Genomic DNA, 12,253 nt, shown 5'->3' on the forward strand with positions numbered 1-12,253 from the left:
TCAGATTAGTTGGCGTGATCTGGAGGTCCTTCGAGGATGAATGGCTTCCTGCACCTTGGACGTTTGTTCATCAGGCTTCTTTAAAGGACACAAGGGGGCTGTCTGTTTAAATAGGATATCCAGGACATCTGACGTATATTGCTAGGAAACACAAAACGGATGGCAGTGCATCAGCTGTTTCCAGCTGATTTACAGTGAATATAAAATATTCATACTTGTTGAGCTTCATCCCAATTTGTCACACTGCCTCAAACTTCAAAGTATTTTGTTGTGGGCTTGTCTCAAATTAATTGTTGCATAATTAAAAACTGAAGTCTTGCCACATAGACTAAATTGCTTTAGTAACAGGACAAAAATATTACTAAGAACGGTGGTAGCTTCATGCTGTGGGGATGCTGTGCTTCAGATGCAGGGAAGCTGGTCAGAGTTTAACATAGGATCTTCTTCTTTTCCCCTTCGGAAAAGAACAAGCAAAAAATGTATTCTTTAGATCCGCAAAAATAATCGTGGCAAAAGCTTGTCCTACAAGGTTTTGACTCACGAAACATGAAAGCAAATTCACATTTGTATTTTCACTTCAAATATTGTAAGTAAAAACCTTTCCTCTTTAGAACTCTGCACTAAAAGTGTCGGTTCGTCATACACAAAAATGAGAAAATGTGAAAAGACTCAAGGGTAATGAATATGTTCATGAGGCACTAGGGGTATCTCCTTGCCAGCGTGAGTGTGGAAAAGCCCTTCTTCTTTTCCAGAAACATCCAAAATGGGTCAGACAGGACAGGGCTGACAGCAGACTACAAGTGCAGCTGCAGCTGTGCCCGGTGTGTGTGTGTGTGTGTGTGTGTGTGTGTGTGTGTGTGTGTTTGTGTGTGGGCCAGTCCTTCCTTCATGCTCCGCTTGCCTTGAGCCGAGCTTGACGCGTGTGGCTGCACAAACACCAGAATGACACGACAGAAAATAAGACAAGAAAATGCGCCGAGGGAGTTATGGAGAGGCCACTTATGGAGAGGAAAAAAATATCACACCCTCTCTGTGACAGGCCAATTTATATGTAAAAAGGACCATGGCTGTACAACAGAGCACTTTGAAATCTTGTGCTTCTGATGCACGTTGTTTTCTAAGGAAACCCCCCTGCTGATGCCAGACTGGCACTCTGTTTCCTTAGAAACAGAGAAGTAGTTTTTTAGTTGTAAAAAAAAAAGAAAAATCAACTTTGATTTAACTAGGGAATGTCTTACTCCCATCTGTAATTCACAGCCTTTTTTGTTTCGCCATGTTGGTCAACATTTTAAGGTGCAATAGTAAGGAAAGCTTAAAAAAACGACAAAAAGATAATAAAATGGCAAATCAAATTCTGTCTTAGCTTAAGGAATACAACTTAGATGTTCCACCTATACATCAAATATCTGAAAGTTCACAAGTGAGAACCACATTTCATGTATGCAAGGATAAGTGATTTATTGAAGGGAAATCTGGATGTCTGAAGAGGACTGAATTTTGCTAACTCATCTTAAGAAAGTGCAGGATGTGGCTTCATAGATGCATGAGGAATCTAGTAGGTGGGGATGAGAGCTGGACAAAAGTAGAGATGAGGGACAAAGGATGTTAGGATGAGAAACGGAGGAGGTAAAGATAAAGGCTTAAGTGAGGGAGGTTATAACGGGGAACACGGGATGAAGGAAGAGTTTAAGACTGAAGGAGGAGGATGACAATGAAAGAGGCAGGTTAGGATGAAGGATGAAGGCGTGACAAGGTGGAGATGAGGGATGAGGAATAATTGATGTAGGGATGAGGGATAAAAGAGCTTGGAGTAATGACTGGCGGAGGTATGGGGGTGAGGTACAAGGGATGAAGAGAGTAGGGATACAAAATGAGTTATAAATTAGGGAGGATGTTGAGATGAGGGATAAAGGAGATGAGGGTTAGAATGAGGAATGACAGGTGAAGGAGGTAGAGAAGAGGGATGAGGGCAGTAATGATGATGGATGAAAAAGACATGGATGATCAATCAAGGAGGTAGGATCGATGGATGAGGATAAAGATGAGGGAAGCTAGTTTGACGGGTAATAAACGACAGAAGTTTGGGTAAGGGACGAATGAGGTTATGATGTGGGATTAAGGAGGTAGACATGAGTCATAAAGATTGAGGAAAATAGATTGAGAGATGACCATTAATGTAAGGATGATAATTTCAAATGGAGATAGAGAAGTGATGAGAATGATGAAGATAAAGAATAACAAAGGAAAAGGGGAAGAATGGAGGCGAAAGGAGGAAACAATAAGAAATGCCAAACTTTACATAGGTCTCAGGTAATAAGAGGTGTGTTCGTAGATTGACAAATGAATTTTAATTTGTAAGATTAAAATTCATTAATCTTACAAATTACAAGTGTGCCCTTTTCAACATAGTTTTTATGTTTTGATGTATTCCACTAATTTATGTTGATGTTCATCTTAATCTGCTTGTTGCTTTTGAAGCTCCAAAGATCAAACCTGGAGGGGGAATCTGTGTGTGGGAGATATAGACCGGCTATCCTGCCCCAGGGACCGCAGCCAGTATCGCATGATTTATAGCCCTATAGCCACACATCCACGCTCACACACACAAACACACAGACTTCACCTATCCAGCCACCATGAACACAGTTTTAATTATTACAGATTGCTCTCAAGAATCAATCTTACGCCCCCTCACAGACACGCATCCACGCGCACACACAAATGCATTGCTTGAAAGCCAAAGTCCCTGATCGATCGCACGTTTGCTAACTTTGTGTATCAATGCAAAGAGATCTGCTTGAGGGAATTGTACTCTCATTAAAAATCCATGTGGAAATGTCGGAGTAGCCCCAGACTTTTCTGGGGTCTTGCAGAAACGAGGCTGCCGTGTGAAGAATTGCAGGCCGAACCTAAAAGAAATTTCACTGTGGACTTGTTATACGAGTGCATGTCTCTGTTTCCCTCTCCATCTGGAGCTTAGCGTCCTGATTACCTGAAGATACTTTGTTTTGCTATTAAGATGTTTTCCATCTCCTCACCTGGGATGGACACATTTTAAGATGCCAGCAAGCAACAGATTGGCCAATTTAAAACCCTATGATGTCGCTGAATAGGTTTTTAGATGCCATGAAGTACTTTCATTAGTGTGAATGCTGCAGGCATTCACACTATTGTGTTCCAAATTTCTGGTTGCTCCGTAAATTTCACCGCGCTACTTCTTCTCCATACTTTGCGCTATTTTTAACATTTATACCGTTCAGCTTTCTCTCCTAATGCCAACTATATCTGTTGGTATTCATAACCTTTATACTTTTTTATAATATTCAGCTTTTTATGGATTTTTCTCCCCATGTGGGAAACCGCTCCACCCTGTGGCAGAATTGAGAAATACAATATAAAATGTCCGCTGTGTTTCACAGTGGATGTTTCAGGTCCTGCCTATTAATTGCAGTGAATCATTCAGTTTTGGGGTTGTCATGGAAACAAGGCAGTGGCCATTTTGAGGTTGGGCAGCTTAGCAGCTTTTATGCTGCTTAACACCTGGAGATACTTTTGACATTGCTATTTTTGTACTGCATGTTGTAGCATAATATTTGTAGTCTGCTAAGCAATGCCTCCAAACAAATGTTGATATCTCAGAACCCATATATATATATATATATATATATATATATATATATATATATATATATATATATATATATATATATTATATATATATATATATATATATATATATATATATATATATATATATATGACGCCCCGACCGCCGCCCGACAGGCCGCCCTGCTGCCGGCCGCCCTGGTGCTAGGACTGTCCTCGGCGCCGCTCACTGCAAACCGACCAGCGACCGACCGAGGGGTTTTTGTTTGGATTACGAACTCTTGAATTTCAGAAACTGTAGATTTTACTTTTACTGAGACATATATATAATATATATATATATATATATATATATATATATATATATATTTTTTTTTTTTTTTTTTTCATGGCACCCACATGTAATCCAGCTAGTGGTAGGCTATTTGCCATCATTAGTATTTTAGCTAGTTTTAGCTTTTTAGCTGCTCTGGATTTTATTCAGGGCTATCAGAGTAAATGAAGTGGATAAAACCGCAGACCAGATTTTCATTTAATTAAAAAAATGAAAACTGTTTCATTTGCTCAGACATGTTCTCCTTTGAACACATTGTCATTGTTCAGCTGAAGCGTCACGGTTGTATCCTGTACCATCTCAGCTCAGGAAGCGCAGAGGGGGATGTGTGAGATATGTACCTAACATACGCATTTCAGACCTACACAGTAACAAAAAAGCCATAACTTTCCCCTGAGATAGACCCCTTGGGATTTCTTCAGCTCTACATCTTACACACACACACACACACATACACAGCTGCTTGCTGGGAGATTTGGTTTCGCATTTTGGATGATGGTGAAGTTGATTTTTTTACATTTTTTTTCACTTCCCCAGGGCTTTCTTAGAATGAAATCTAGTGTGATGGCTGTCTCTACAGTAAGTGTTCTGTTGAACATATATAACGCCAGACACATGCAGGTATGCATTTCCACACCGGATTCGTCTCCTCCTGGCTTTCAGCACAGAAACTCCCGAGCAACAACCTTACTGCACTTTATTAAGACGTCTGTTTTTTTGTTGTTTCGTACTCCCCTGCCACTTATTCATATCTTAACATAAATTGTGAAACCACCAAAAATTACGTGACACATCGCAGCGGCAGCGACTCTGAGCAATGTAACGACGGAAGATGTTTATTTACTGTTAATACGTGGGTAATCCCCCGGTTGGGTTAGGGATGGAAAACAGACACTCTTGCATCCCAGAGAGGGTGCTGTTGGGTTCATTATGGGAGTCAGACAGCCACATATTAATTCTGATGCCTATAATTGGATGGTCTATCTCTGAGCAGGATGGGGCTTATGAGCCCGTAAAGGTAGCTCTGGGATTTGCCAGCAGACAGGAAAAGAGAGAAAGAGAGAGAGCGTGAGGGAGAAGAACCACATGCTGTTTTTATGGCAGTTTGAAGCAAAAAAAAAATAAAAACAGGTATCATCATTGTACAGAATCTTGTGAAATAGCAAAGTACATCGCTCATTTACTTATGCACAGCCTCATACTGTAGTCCTCATTTACTGTGAAGTAATTGTACAATAAACTGAAACTGAAACATAAATGTAGTGCACAAGTACGTTTACTTGTACAGTACAAGTAAATTTTATGTTATATGAACAAACCTCAATAAATTTTTTGTCATTATTTGATGCATCCAGATAAAACAGGATTGCAAAGTTTCATTTTACAAATATAAGTTCATAGTGAAACATTCGTCTTGATTCAACACCAGGTACATTTTACCAAGACCGCTACCTGCTGCATTGGTTTTTGCACAATTTCTCAGATTTAATCAAATCAGTTGGAGAGAATAAATGAACAACTTATATTTTTCTTGTTTTTTGGAGAGTTTCAACTGGATTTTCATCTGGACTTTGATTCAAACGTTGCTGTGCATGAATATGCTTTAATGTGAACCATTTCATTGTCGTTTTTGCTGCATCTAACGCTTCCGCGTCTTACCCCGGAACTAAACCTATGACGTAACCGAAGGCTTTTTGCAGCCTCTGACTGATTTTCATCAAGATTTCTCATCAACTTTTACCAACTTCCCATGTTGCACAGAATTTTTTGTTTTATTTTTGCATAAACCGTGACTATTCTGTCCCCCCACCCTTTTTTCTTTCTCTTCCAGATCCCCAGCTCAAGGGTATAGTGACCAGGTTATATTGCAGGCAGGGATACTACTTGCAAATGAACCCAGATGGCTCTCTTGATGGGACCAAGGATGACAGCAGTAATTCCAGTGAGTACTGTGGCACTATCTTTTTTGCCTCTGGGAATAAAAATTTTAAAAGGTGACAGAAAAAAATCTTGAAAAACACTGAATAGGGAACATTGCTAATCATAACTCAACTGTTTAATACTTTTAGTATTTTAAACTCCCTTCGGCACAATCCTGCGCAACAACGTTGACGTTCAGCGTGGCAGTGTTGTACATTTATCATTCTGGTGTGGGGATGATACATCCCCTGTCTCCCCCGTCAGTCTCCTCCAACCCTTGGTTCAATATACTTCCTCAATTTTTAGCCTTTGGAGTAAAAATGTCTCCTCAAAGCACAGCCGTGGGATCACACCAATTCATCCTTATCTCTGAGGGACAAAGTAGACCAGGAAACAGCAGATTTAACAGAGAGGAAAATGGTATTATTACATTGTTATGGCTCTGCTCCTCTGCTGCTTCAGGCTGGGTGGTTAATTTGATTCCTGGACCTGGTGCTAACGCTGGCTTGACACTCAGCATTGTGTCACTTACCACTGTCAGCAAGAGGGGGTTTGGCACATGTCACATCTGATTAGATGAAGAAAGCTATAGATAGGATTCACAGGGGAGAAATTGTGTTATTATTAGAACTTTGATGTTGAATTGGAACTTGGAAGAATTGCAAAACTTTTCCCTCCTTCGTTTAGGGCTCTTTGAGTTTACCATAACAGGAGATTCACAAACTTAGCCAACTGTGGTTTGGTGATGAAGGCAGCCCTATTTTAACCCAGCTGCAACAACCATTTAGCCAGTTTTGGTCTGATACCCACACAAGGTACCAATGAACAGTTAGGTAAACTTTAAATTCAGTGTTTACAGAAAAAACCCCAAACAGCATTTGTTTTTCATAGATGAACTTTGTAAATTCTAAAAAGAAATTATTTAAAATGCTGGATGAGTTTTAGAGATGTGCTTATCCATATAAAAAAGTGACTCAGAGATTTACGTTAACTATGGTAAGGCTGTACAGTCCTCCTAATGCTAACTATAGTGCTAATATTTAGCTAGATCAACAGAACATCTAAAAAAACAACAACAAAAAACACACAAGTGACACTTTTATCTAAATGTCTGTGTTTATGCATCTGTTTTGCAGCATTGTTTAACCTTATTCCTGTGGGCCTCCGAGTTGTCGCCATTCAGTCAGTGAAGACAGGGTTATACATCGCCATGAACGGGGAGGGCCATCTCTACACATCAGTAAGAGCAATATTTTAGTCTATAGTTCATTTTACATTTTTATTCACAGCAACAAAAAAAAAGAAGAAAATGGAACCAAAAGTCAATTTATTTATTTATTTTTTCTGGGATTTAACACATTAAATTTGTTAATGTTTCCTAATTTTGTTTTCTGTTTTACTGTACTATGCTGCATGTGTTGCATTACCCAAAATAGAAAACAGCTTCAAAAACACCATGGGAGTGGAGGGAATATTTTCAGATTTTGGCGCAGCCTCTTCTTCTTTTTAATTTTTTTCTGCTTTTGTAGTCGCCGTTAATTGACTATTTCTCTTCAACTAGGATTCAGTAAGCTTCACAGCCGGGGGAGCAATAAGACCTCACCCAGCAGAGATAGAGCTTCTTTGCTTGGCTCTTTACTCCGTCCTACAGCAGTCGTATAAATCAATCAGCGGGAGGAACACTGGGAATAGTGCTCCTCTTTTAGACAGGAGAATCCATCAGAACAACTGTCTCCTCATCCCTCTGCAGACGTTCTGTTCCTAATTCTCAGAGCACCGACCCGGCATGGCCATCCTATTCCTCATTCATTACTGTAGGGGCTTTAGAGGAAGTTCTTCTTTCAATGTACCATGCACCCCAAAGAAATTCTCTAAAATGCAATCACAGCTCGATTTAAAGCATGAAATGAAATTTCTTTGAAACAGATTGACCCAGAATTCTGTGGATTTTCCAAGAATTGTGCAACAGGGTTGTTAAATTAATGGATTATGCAATATTTAAAGGTGCTATGTTGCTGCACACAAGTAGTAGTTTGATACTAGTGAACAGTTATTATAGTGAGATATTTATATCAGCAGACATGCTAGCTTTTGTAGCGTTCCCCCGAATTTTGTTTCAAGACAGCATTAGCTTTCAAAAATTAATAGATGGTGCTTCTGCTGTATCAAGATCACAACTGACTGGATTGTTCAAAACTGTAAATTATTTTCTAACAACCAACTTCATTTTTTACTTTAAGGAATGGAAAGCTTAGTAGGATAATCATGACTCGTTTCAAAAATGTTCACTGACACAGGTTGATAGATTGAAAGGAATATATCTCTGCAAATTGCTTCGTGGTCCAAACTTTGCTCTTTGAACAAAAATAATTTTTTACTGGACCAGCCTTTGATCATACTGTTCTTCTTCTGTTACCTTTCATGATTAAGAAGAGGATTTTTATACTTTTTTACATTTTCTTGGCCTGTCTCTTCTCCACAAGTAGTCCTTGTACGTCTTGCACATTTTTTTTGCCTCCCTGCTAATGGAGGTAGTGATCAGACATCAACTGTCCTAACCACCCACTCAAAGGTCTCTCTGTTGCTCCCTGGTGTGCAAATTACTCCAGTAATGGCAGCCTTGCAAGATGCTGCTCATCCTCCTCCATTTCCACCTCCTCCGTCTTCCTCCCATTCTGCCCTGTAAGCAGGGTTCAACTGCTCTGCCCATTATCGCTCTATCCCTTCACAGGAATAAAACTGACAGTCAACCTTTTTCCAGCCATTTGAAGGTATTGGATTTTTGTTCACTCCCGTGTTAAAAACTGACTTGGATGTCTTTGATGGCATAATAATGTAGAATTATCCAGGGACGTTGCCAAGAAACAAATAACGTATTTTACAGCAATAAAATAATCTGTCTCCGTGTTCCTTAAAGGGCCAGTTCATTTTCACTGATTGAAATTCAATTGGCCGGCTTATTCGGTTTCAGTATTACATATATTACCAAGTTTTTTTCCCTTCAGCGATGTACTTTGATAACGAGTGACACTTGAAGTGAGTCAAAAGGAAAATTCTACTCAAGACCCATTCAAGGCCTCTGCTGGTGCATCATAATCCTTTGTGCGAGGCACCCAAGGCGCGGCATGAGGCTCAAATGACAGAGATAGCATCAAAGTGACAGTGCAGTCTGGCACAAAGGACACGCCACAGAATAAAGGGGAGTTCAATCATCTCACTTCTTTTCAATCTGCTCCCTTTTGTGTCGGAGCCAGTAAAATCCAGGCTAATTTCTTTTCTAGGCTGCTCCGAGGATCAGGCATTTCTCCTGAAATCTAATAAAAGGAGTTATTCCCGCCATGTTGAATGAGGTAGCTGAGACAGGATGTACAAAAGTCCCTTGATAACTGTAATATAGCTCGCAATGCAAAATAGCAGACAACTGTATATGAGATCAAAAGTAAAAAAAAACTCATTTATTCAGTCGGGACGACTGCATGAAAACCCTACGAGCTAACAAGGAAGTGATGGATATTCTATTTTGCTACACATGATGAAATTGTGGTATTAGAGAATGCAACTCCCTGGTGATAATCTTCTTTTTCAGGGCTGCTAATACGGACTCCTGCCATCTCTCTTGTGTAAATGTTCGGCATTTTATGGTTGACTGAGTTCTTTAGAACCACTTCCCCATTCCTTCACTCCGCCCCGGTGTCTCACTGAAGGCTTTCTTTATCAGGAGCTTGCACTTGTTAGCTCTACCTTTCATGTTTGTCAAATTGACTCGCCGCATCATTTGAGTGGAATCCTTCAGAGGACCAATTGGAAGAAGTGCGGCGGGTGTTAGTTTCACTTGTTAAGTGCCGTTTCATAGTTAGTGCATGGACGCAGAGAACTGAAGGCATCCACATCCTGCTGCGCTCAGTCCTGAATCTACGAAGGCTCCAAGGAGCTTCATGTGAAAGAATGAGCCATCAGCCATGGCGAGCACCCCTCCCCAAACTTTCTGAAGCACTGACTGCTTCCCAAAAAATAAATAAATAAATAAATAACTTGAAGCTTGGCGTGAGGTTCAGGGCCACCGAGATGTATGAAACAGGAAAAATGATTCCTGACCACTTTGTCAGCAATTGACTGGAGGCGCAAGGATGCGACAGCTACTCAGAAACATAGAGAAGCTGGCGAGCTGCAGCTCGTCCCATCTGCTAACTCGAAAGCATTAAATGAATCAGTGGAAGCGGGAGATGAAGGTGGTCATCACGCTGCATCCTCCGCTTTGTTGCTAAAGCTATAAAAATGGCGCTGCGGAGAGAGGCGGGGCGGAAGTGAAAGCTAAAAATCAAAACGCTGAGTCATTACATCACTGGAGACGTCAGTGACAGATGGAAGAAAATAAACAAAGTTGCAGATCATTAAGAAGCTTGCTCAAGCTTTTGCTGTTAGCAGGTTTTTTATGTGACATATTTTGGTTTTGAGCATTTTTAAAAAGATTTCCTTTTAAAAATATCAAACAAGATTCTTTTTGCACATAATGCCTGTGTTAAAATGAGACATGATGAGGAAACTCTTTCTAACATCTTGTAATACTAATTTTCTGTTGCACCATCGCACTTTAATTTGTGTATGTAAGTATTTTTATATCCATTTGGTAGCTGATTTCAGGCTTTTTTGTTGGTCATATTCAGGGGCGGCTCTAGAAAAATATCTATGGGGCGGCAAGAGGGGGGCAAGGATCGTTCAGGGGTGGTAGCATATATATTGTGTGCTGCCACATGTAAGCTAAATGTGTATCATTCTCACATTTAGCTTACACAGACCTAACATTGGACTTGATTCACTTGTTGCAAAATATTGTTTTTAACTTGCATTATTTTAAAGTGAGCTTCATGCTGCACTGAGGATTAAATATAATTTCTTAATGTAGCACAGTTAATTATTTTTACGTCTTTCATACTGCTGCTAATTGATATGTATTACTGGATTGGACAGCGCTTGTTAGTCGCTATGTGATGCATTGTGTTATGTCCTGAAAACCATTCTATTTCATTGTAGGACAAGCAGAAATCTGTCACAAAATATTGGTAGCACCATCATTTATTATCAGGTATATCTATTAAATATGACTTAAAATGAAGCTGAGCAAACTTATGTTTGGAACATAAATACAAATCGACAAACAGTTTGATTTCTGTTAGTTCTGTCGAGATGCTTGAATAATTCTGTTGGGTCAGAGGTTGGGTAGATTTTTTTACCCAATCGGTTGGGTTGAAGTCAAAACGTAGAAGAAGCCACTCCCCTCTTCACAAGCCTCCATTTTCAACACGACTGTGAACGTTGCATATCAGACTTCTCCTCTACTTTGAAATAAGACATGGTAAGTAAAAAGAGGACAAAGTGTCAACGTGGATAGGATTTTAATCATAAATATTATTCATTTAGAACATGTTTGTATAACCCAGGTTAACATAACTCTCACTAAATATAAAGCTTTTCATAAAAATAGCTATAAAATGGATAAATAGGCAATAAATAAATAGAGAATAAACAGGTCTTAAAATAGTTAAAAATACAAAAAGGGATAATTGCAGCCATAGGAATGCTGAATTTCATGTTATGACATTTTATTGTACAGCTTGCACATTTTGTTTGTTTCATTGCTGCCTCATTATTTCAAATGTGTTGCTCTCTTCAATGCAGTGTCAGGAAGTGAAGCGGTCATAAGGGCACAAAGAATCGTTTCATGTTTTGATGAATAAATAGGCTGCAGGAAGGCATCAAAGCTTAACCCTGGAAATGCAGTTCAGGACTGAGATGAGACAACCATATAAATGACTGGTCGTTCTGTCATTTAACATCACTTTTTATGCATTCATTTTTTTTTCCACATAAAAATGGCTTTGTGGGTTTCTTCTACTATCATCCAGTAAAATCTTTCACGTCTTTGTAAAATCCTGTCAATTCAGAAGAGTGTTGTGTTCAAGCAGTTACCCTGATGTTGTACTTGACTGCAGATATCCTCCCTCAAACAGGGAGTCGCCTCCTCAGTGGGTTTGACTTTACCAGAGGGAATTGGGCCACCCTGAACTATAAATCATGATACACAACACTGCTAATACGTCCTCCATCTCTTTCCAGGTCAATAGCTTAACGTCTATTAATGTCAGTTCTCTAAACCTCTTTGCTATTCCCAGGTTATTCTGGGCAAATTAAGAGTTGGAGAGTGCAGCTGCTTTCTGAGTCACTGGTTTACATGACGCATATTTATTATCGACTGCATGGATGAGTCATTTTACGGATATTTCTTGGATACATCTTTTGATAACTGGATGGATTCTTACATGGTGTGACTTTTAAATAGTGCTTATGTTAGCAGATTTAAAAACAAAGTCAGCATCAGAGTCTGTCACTGCTTGG

The 12,253-nt window shown here is 39.5% G+C and overlaps 1 protein-coding gene across 3 annotated transcripts in view; it reads left to right on the forward strand.

Annotated features, from left to right (window-relative positions):
- Positions 1–12,253, forward strand: part of fgf14 (fibroblast growth factor 14) — a 94,716-nt gene that overhangs the window by 61,989 nt on the left and 20,474 nt on the right. For all 3 annotated transcript variants that reach the window (XM_055032136.1, XM_055032138.1, XM_055032137.1), the window contains exons 2-3: positions 5,772–5,882; positions 6,997–7,100. In XM_055032136.1, the coding sequence (XP_054888111.1) occupies positions 5,772–5,882; positions 6,997–7,100 (215 nt within the window). The remainder of the gene's footprint in view (positions 1–5,771; positions 5,883–6,996; positions 7,101–12,253) is intronic.

The sequence above is a fragment of the Poeciliopsis prolifica genome, unplaced genomic scaffold (genome assembly GCF_027474105.1).
Source record: "Poeciliopsis prolifica strain line A6 unplaced genomic scaffold, Auburn_PproV2 SCAFFOLD007, whole genome shotgun sequence".
Taxonomy (NCBI): domain Eukaryota; kingdom Metazoa; phylum Chordata; class Actinopteri; order Cyprinodontiformes; family Poeciliidae; genus Poeciliopsis; species Poeciliopsis prolifica.